The sequence below is a fragment of the Alosa sapidissima genome, chromosome 20 (genome assembly GCF_018492685.1).
Source record: "Alosa sapidissima isolate fAloSap1 chromosome 20, fAloSap1.pri, whole genome shotgun sequence".
NCBI lineage: Eukaryota > Metazoa > Chordata > Actinopteri > Clupeiformes > Clupeidae > Alosa > Alosa sapidissima.
This window is the reverse complement of record NC_055976.1, coordinates 17534088-17542814: the sequence shown is the minus strand read 5'-3', so window position 1 is coordinate 17542814 and position 8727 is coordinate 17534088. Positions and strand designations below refer to the sequence as shown.

Genomic DNA, 8727 nt, shown 5'->3' with positions numbered 1-8727 from the left:
CGTCATGAATACGTACCCATGTTTCTCTCCTGCATCATCCTATGGGAGATTCCATTTTTTGCAAGTATCACGCAGATGTCGTATACTCTTTGTGTACATATTTGTCTACTCACACATACACAGACATGCTCATGTCCACTCACTGGTTTAGCTACCAACCTGGTCCCACACTCGTGCTGTGTCCTCAAACAGCGGGTGCTGCAGTGGAAATCAGAGTTGAACGTGCTCTCACACTGCCCCCTGGTGGACATGCTCTGCTCTACAGAGGGGTTGGCAGATGTCCTGGTAATAGCTGCAACGTCTCATCCAGATGTTCGGGTGCTTGTTTCCCCTCCTCCTCTTCTTCCCCTCTCCTCTGACACCCTTCTCTCTCTCTCCCCTCTCTCTCTCTCTCTCTCTCTCTCTCTCTCTCTCTCTCTCTCTCTCTCAGGTGCTCAAGGAGTGACATATGGCACCTTAATCTGTGTAAACAAACACACAGCATGAAAATGTTCCTCTGTACACAATGTTGTGTCGAGTGACACAATTATAACTATAAGTGTGATTTTGTTTCTGATCTCTTTCTTCCTCCTTTTTCTTCCTCTTCCGCCATCTTCCTCTCAGGTCACCACCAGTCTGGAGCAGCAGGCCACAGAGTCAAGTCTGTGTGATCGCAACACAACAGCTGGCCTCAGCACCCAAGGTAATGACACACACATACACACACACACACACACACACACACACACACACACACACACACACACACACACACACACACACACACACACACAATCTCTCTCTTGCACCCACAAACACAGAGTGAATACTCCAAGGGGAATTTGACCCATGTTTGTTTTGTATTGCTTAATGGAAAGTGAAGAAAAGCTCTTATCTTTTAATCCATACACTTCTAAAATCTCCTTTCTCAGCGGGATGCTGTCATTTGCACATATATTTCACATAACTGTAACCCATCCAGAAAGGTAGGATTGGATCTGTAATGAATAGTTGGATTTGGTGGGGACAAAAGTCAAGGTCAATTCTGTTTTATTCACCACCAAATGGAGTAAGAGTGTGAGAAAGAAGCTATCGCTGTAGCTAAGCTATAGCTAGCAGTAGACATCAGGCTGTCACACACTGAATGTTCTTAAAGACTCCCCCATATGCTGGGGATCATCCTGGTGCATTGTGCGTGCTGTGTGTGTGTGTGTGTGTGTGTGTGTGTGTGTGTGTGTGTGTGTGTGTGTGTGTGTGTGTGTGTGTGTGTGTGTGTGCTGGCACAGTGAGCAGGGAAGGTGACCCTTTTGCTGCAGTGCTTTTGTGAGGCTGATCTGTCAGTGTGGCTAACCTCTCTGGTGAGCACTGGGAGGGCTTTGGGATCTCAGATAGGGGGCCCTATTCAGAGATTTGCCAGGGAAGCTAAGCTTAATGGAAGTGCCCAGACAATAAGACCCCGGCTTCTCTGCATTTGCCACTATAAAGCAGGAAAGCAGGAGACTTTTCTTCCAAAAATAGGTTTTTATTTTCCAAAGTCTCTGACTGACTGTGTTTTCTTTTTGTCTGTGTGTCTCTCTGCCTGCCTCTCTGTCTGTCTGTCCATTTGTCTGTCTGTGTGCGTGTGTGTTATTGTGTGTGTGTGATTCCAGCCTCAGTGGACAGTGCATCTCTGATGGTGTCGGAGCTGGCGGATCTGCCCGACCCCAACTGCTCGTCGGAGGACCTCTGTTCCCTGGAGGTGCAGGGTTCTGACATGTCCCCCTACGGAACTCTCCGGAACGCCGCCCCTACGGCCACCCCAACTGACGGCAGCTGCACCAGCCTGGAGCACAGCAGCCGCCGCTCCACCCCCCAGCGCCTCCGTCACCCCCCGACACCCACCTCCCGCTCCTCGGAAAACGTTGCTGCCGCAGGAGACGAGGACGAACGGGAATGCTGCTCCCGGAATTCCCAAATCTCGGAATCCTCCCAGCCGCGGAATTCCCGGGATTCCCGGTCCGGCAGAAAGATGACACTGTCGGTCGCGGCCTCCCCGTCTGCTGCCCCCTCCTGCTGCTGCTCTGCTGCCGTAGGGCCCCCCACCACCACCACCAGCAGCACCACCACCAGCCACGGGGCTCCTGGGGCGTCCACTCCCACCCAGCCCTCGCCCCCCTCCTCCTCTCACGCACGCTCCCGCGGTGCCCGCCTCTGCTTCAGCGTCTGGTCTCCTTCCTCCTCCTCCTCCTCCTCCTCCACACACATCTCCTCCCTGCCGGCCTCCGGCCCTGCGCCCTGCGATCGTCCGCGAGCGCTCCGGGCAGCCGGGAGAAGGTACCGGAAGCTTGCACGGATAGTGCGGTCCACCAGTGACCCTGTGTCCTGTACGTCAGAGTCCAGAGGTACATTTGTCCACGCACATTACTCTCTCTCTCTCTCTCTCTCTCTCTCTCTCTCTCTCTCTCTCTCTCTCTCTCTCTCTTTCTTGCTGTTTGTATGTCTGATTCTCTCTCTAATTGCCTCAGCTTACTTTATCTTATAGTGCCATAATGATAAGCTCTTCACAGCATCACAACACTAAAAGCTGTAAGTCTGTGTCCAGCTCTCCACATGATAACAAAAGTAATCCACTCAGTGCTCAGTGCTTCGTGCAAGTAATGCTCAGTGCTTCGTATGTTTTGCTTTTCCACTGTGCTGCAGGAACTAATTTGGTTACAAAGTTGCTGACACTTTAGATAAAACTTTTTTTTTTACTGTTGTTATGACAACTACTGTTGTCTTTCAGTCATGTTGTGTTTAACTGATAAGCAACTATCAACCATCACTATGCCTTTTGGTGTTTTAAGCCCCCAACGTTGTCTTCCAGGCAGCGCTGCATGGAAGGCACTAGGGTTAGGCAAGGGTTAGGTGCCTTGAAGTCTTTGTATTCAGCCCCCCTTTCTTCTCCAGTAGCCTGACTTACGTCTGATGCTTATCTAACCTGTTTGTTGGGATGCTTTACCTGCCTCTCTCACTGAACAGGTGACAGCTGTACCTGCACTTCTCCAGGTAACCAGCCCCCTGAAGGCTCCTCCCCACAAATCTCACCTGAGCCAGGTATGGTGTGTTCTCAGAAAGTCGTAGATCAGCTTTTAACCCCTACCAATCAATCACCAACCTGATTGCATAAGCTATTACTTTGACATTCTGGGCCAGATGTACCAACGCTTTTGTACCCATTTCAGGCGTATTTGTTTCGCAATGTGCGTGTAAAATCATTGCGAGGTATGTACAAACAGGCCGCAATGATGTAAAAGCGCAAACTGCCTGTCGCGGGAGCTGAAAGTGGCAGTTTGCGATTGTCATGTCATGCATATGCATTCATGGGAGGATCCAGGGGAAAGTGGGAGTTTAGCGTAAAAAGATGGGAGGGGAAGAGTAAAGAGCGCCTAGTTATGTATTCCGCGGTATGTACTAAGACTGCTCCTGAAAGTGCACATCTATTCTGCGCCTTAAATACTTCCGCCTTGTAAAAGCAGGTGTTAATCCACATTGCAGTTCAATGCGTCAATAAGAGAACCTTTCAAAGACAACAGAATCGCTATTTAGAACACCAGTTTTTGTGGTGAAAGTATTTGTACTACCAAAAGCAACCTTAACTTTCGTTGGCCTTTCGCATGTCTTACTTTCACTTTCACGTCATTCACTTAAACTTTCCTACTTGCTAGATTTGACCAATCTTCCATAGCCTACGTGCACAAGTAGTTTGAGTAGAACTACTGATCTTCATTATCTCCCTGCTTGTTGACATCTTGTTGACATGTATGGTATTATTTCATGATCGCTAAACGTTTGATTCTTTTTAATGTTGTCATCAGTTAACTTCATTCAACTGCGCTTGTAGGCGCTGCCATTCAGTTGTGGACGTTCGTAAATTGCGTTTATGGGCGGAGAAGGGCAGAGAAAGGCACAGTTTACACTAAGGATTGAACGATTGATAAATACGACGGAAACTTGGGTCTGACAGCGTTCGCAATCTGCGGTGTGTCCATGGCGCTGATAACGCTACGTTCGCAAATGTACGTACATCTGGCCCTCTGTCTCTTGCCGTTCAGACATAATGAGTTGGCTGGACTGAATTAGCATCTAATGAGTTTTATATGAAGGCCACTTAAAATAGTTAAATAGTCATGGGATAATTAGTGGTTTTGAGGAGTTCAATTAATCATTCTTAGTTACATGTGGTTAAGATGTGAAATGTCAATGAACAAAGTTAGGTTACACTTTACTTGACATCGACATAAGAGTGACATGACACTGTCATGAACGTGTCATAAACAAGTCATAAACGTTTATGACATAACACTTCTGTTATTAAGTGTCATTCATTTTTTTGTCATAACAAGTTAGGGTTAGGGTTAGAGTTAGAGGTTAGAGGTTAGGGTTAGGGTTAGGGTTAGGGTTCATGTGTCATGACAGTGTCATGTCACTCTTATGTCGATACTGTGTTACCCTAAGTTATAAGCCATTTTTAAGCCAATGTTTTCATTTCCCCTTACCAACACACAGATTCTTCAGAGCAACCAGAAGCAACAGCATCTATGCAGGGCCCCCCCAAACCCATCTCCCGCAGTGGGGGCCGTAAGGCAAGGGATGGGGGCAAGGCGGAGCTTCGTCTGAAGCCCCGGACGTTGCCGTCGGCGACCCCCCAGGAGCGTCCGCACTCGCTGGCCGACTTCAAGACCTACAAGGACACCAAGGTGCTGGTGGCCAAGTTCCTGGAGCAGTCCAGCTGCAGCCTGCCCCCAGAGATCCAGCAGGTGGTCAACAGCATCCGCTACGTCATCAAGTCCGATGAGAGGCACATGGACGAGGCCATCTTCAGTGCCAACATCATAGATCAGGTGGGAATACACACACACACACACACACACACCTCACACACACACACACACACACACACACACACACACACACACTAGGGAAAAGTCGTAATTGCATCTGCAATCAACTGCAATCAACATCAGATCTGGGAATCAGAGCGGGAACACTTCCAAGGAGGAACACAATCTCCCGGCTGCTGAACACAGGACACAAACACACACACACACCTCACACACACACCTCACACACACACACGCACACACACACACACACACCTCACACACGCACACGCACACACGCACACACACACACATACACACACATTCCAAACACTCCAAACACACACTCTAAAGACTATTGTAGAGCAGTCATGGGTGAATCTAGTCTGAATATACAAATTCCAGTCCATCTGAATACAATATTCTCAAAATTACTGCTAATATTTTATTTAAATATTACGTTATATAACATATTTTTGTGACATATGTATTTTTTATTTCTGTCAGGACATGGTGTCAATTTTATGTACAGTCTGTTACAGAAAGCATTCAATTACACAGACAAAACAGAATAAACCCCTTTCCCATCCTCGGAAGGTTTTGTGTAAAGTAATGGGCACCCCGTTTGCTCTCTAGCGCCCTCTTCTGTGGCAGTGTGTAAGTGGACATGTGGTCAACTGCTGATGTCTTCCAACCTGTGTGTTGACCCTCAGGTGATGACCCAGTCCCAGCGGGTGGCGGGAAGCCCTAGGAAGCGCCTCCATGAAGACCTCCATTTGCAGAGCTGCGGTGCTCTGAGTTCCCCCTGTACGCCGGTGCGTCTGCGCCACTCCTCTCCCAGCGCTCCGACCCCCTCGGACCCCTCCCAACCCCCAGGATCTGCCCCCGCCTCTGCCCCTGGCCCCACCGCCCCCAACCGCCCACACAGCCTCATCAGTGTCTGCAGAGAGACCATACTCTGACCCCCTCCCCTTGAACTCTGACCTCTGACGCCCACAACCTGCAGTGCCCTTAAAAAGGGGGAAGTGCCAAGGTCATGACCTTCATCAGCAGCAAAAAATTGTAGCATTAACACACACACACACACACACATACGCGCACACACTCACAGACACACAGCTCATCATCTCTTGGAGGGACTTCCCTCATGCCAATAAACAAGCAAACAAACAAGCAAGTAAACAAAACAAAACAATTCAACAAGTAAACAAAAAAGACCTGAAAAGAACAGATGGACTAAAGAATATTTATTTTTTACATCAGTCAAAGCAAAACTCATTTCAGACCTGCATCAGCAGCATCTTAGTCGGCCAGACATCGCTGGCTCTGACGTGAGATGGACGGTGGTCAAGGCGACGGACAGACCTCTCAACCAAACTGTGAAAGTGAACAGGAGACTAGGAACACTGCTGACCTCTGTAGTCATTTTTGTTTTGGAGCCGAGTGGTGGCGTTGGTGGTGTCGTTGTGTGCTGCAGAGGGGGCCTGTGTGACGTTCTCTACTGCTCTGGATTATCTCACTTACCTCAGTGTGTGAAGGTTCCTATCAGCATTACAATAATAAAAAAAAAAGATATGGGTTTTTATCTGGGGAGTCTTGTGTTTTCTGCTCAGTCTGACCTTTATGATTCATTCTCTCCTATCATAAAGTTTACAGTATTTGAGACAGGCGGCTATTCTAACAGATATGAATGGAACAGAAAGGTATAAGGCGACATAATAGGTCCCCTCATGATGCACAAAAGCTCTAGCCTCGTAAACCAGACTCTTGGCTTTGCCTCTCTTCGTGCAACAAAGCGAAATGAAATTGAGCGGAAGTACAGTACGTGGACGGGCAGAGCCGGGTTACAAAAGCTCCACGCGAATAAACAAAATGTTATAATGCAAAATGCCGCATATGTATTTTACGTCCACATATGAGAGCCCTACAGAAGAGCAGAAATAAGAGGAGGATGAGAGAGAAAAAGAGGAGAAAAATGAAGAAGAGGAGGAGTAGTAGAAGGAGCAGAAGTTGAATATGATAGTGTGGAGACCTGAGACAAATTGCCTTCTGTACAGAATAGAGAAAGCAACACTTCTCATTATGACTAACGAGGAGCGTTTAGAAACATCCAGAGCCTCATGCATCACCCTCAGAGACAGTCCCACTCCATCATGTGCCCCCTGACACCTCACATGAAGATGGATTAGTGGATCCAAAACCTCACATGAAGGATTTCTTGGCCCTGGAGTTACTTGTGTGTGTGTGTGTGATGATAATTTAGAGGGGAACATTGTGACAAAGTAAGATCTAAGGCTCTCAGACTGCTGATTTGTGAGTGTGTGTATATGTGTATGAAACTGCTGAGTGCTGCATTTCCAGAAGTACAGTGATGTGAGATGTTAGTCTCACTGGGCCAAATATAACTTCAGTAGTAGGCTATGTGCACGACAAGGGGTATGGATCAGTGCTATTACTACTAAATATCCCCTCCTTCTTTCAAGCTGACTAGATTTGAATAAAGTATCTATCTATGATCAACAACAACAGCATGAGGTCAAATTTGAGTTCAAAGTTGTTTTTGTTCATGTGTGGTTATTACGTTATGAAAAACCGAACTGATAAGATGACACCAAACATTTGCCGCTGGCTATTTAGCAGATGCTAGCAGACTTATGTGTGTCAGGGCAGGTGTCCTAGCAACCAAAGCCTTAGAGTCCTGGTCTACACATGCCTACAATGAAATTGTTCCAAGGTGCCTTACACAAACAGAAAACATTCCCTGGAGAGGATCCAATTTTTAACAATTTGACCTTATTTTACCCTCACTTAAATTAGATTAAGGCCTTGAAAACAGCTGACAAAAGTAGCGGCTAATATATTATAGCTTGTCCTCACCAAGAGACTGCAGGTGTAGCAAAGACAAGCAAAAGGAAACTGTGGCAACCACAATTGGTGCACTTGCAAAGACACCAGGTACACTGAGGTATTGGCTTTTCATGTCCACTGAGACTCTAACCCACAACAAACCCTTAATGTGGACACATATTGTGTACATTCTGCCCACAGACAGAGTTAAGTGCACACAAATGGAAAGTCATGGACATTATGTTAAGTGCACACAAATGGAAAGTCATGGTCATTATGTTTTCCATCTTTTTGTGTTGAAAAAGTATACCTCACTGCAGACACATGTCAAGGATTTCTTTAAAGCCTGACTGACTAGAGAGACTTTAAAGTACAATTTGGAGAAATGTTTTGACCCTCCATCTTCAACCAGTCAAGGTTGAACTATAAACCTGTAGTTTACAGACTGTTTTGGTTTTTAGCATTTTGTAAAACACTTTGCTGAACTCTGCTTGAAACTTTGCCTTTACAGAGATGTTCAAAAGTCATTTTTTGTCCAAGTCCAAGTCGAGTCTCAAGTCTTTGAGCTTGAGTCCAAGTCAAGTCTCAGGTCTTTGAAGAGTTAAGTTTAAGTCAAGTCTCAAGTATTTTGTCACAAGTAAAGTCTCAAGTCTCTGGCCATCTGATCTGTCCCCAGCACTGTATTGTTAAATCCTATGACTTCAAAGCATGTCCAGCTACCATCCATACAGTACAATATCAAAATCAGCATAATAACTTTATGGGGTCTACTTCAATGCAATCTGAAGAAACACAAATGAAAAACTCTGCTTCAAAATAGAACAGGAACATATTCATGTATGCTGCTATGGTGCCAGCTTAATTTTGTTTACATCCAGAACTTACAGCGCCCTGTGGATATGTAAGCTACCACTTGTGTCTGAGAAAAGGAGCTCAGTGGCTCTGTGTGCAGACTACAGTATGAGGTAAGGCACCTGCATGTGGCCTGAAGCTCAGTCTGACCAGTGCAGGGGGTGGACAGAGTTACAGAGTAACTTTTAAATCACCAAGACGAGGCTGC

The 8727-nt window shown here is 46.6% G+C and overlaps 1 protein-coding gene across 2 annotated transcripts in view; it reads left to right on the top strand.

Moving 5' to 3' along the window:
* fam189a1 (family with sequence similarity 189 member A1) overlaps nucleotides 1-6045 on the top strand; it is a 396028-nt gene extending 389983 nt beyond the window's left edge. For both annotated transcript variants that reach the window (XM_042075460.1, XM_042075459.1), the window contains exons 8-12: nucleotides 604-682; nucleotides 1629-2360; nucleotides 2980-3054; nucleotides 4507-4841; nucleotides 5534-6045. In XM_042075460.1, the coding sequence (XP_041931394.1) occupies nucleotides 604-682; nucleotides 1629-2360; nucleotides 2980-3054; nucleotides 4507-4841; nucleotides 5534-5782 (1470 nt within the window). In that variant the 3' untranslated portion in view covers nucleotides 5783-6045. The remainder of the gene's footprint in view (nucleotides 1-603; nucleotides 683-1628; nucleotides 2361-2979; nucleotides 3055-4506; nucleotides 4842-5533) is intronic.
* The last annotated feature ends 2682 nt before the right edge of the window (nucleotides 6046-8727 follow it).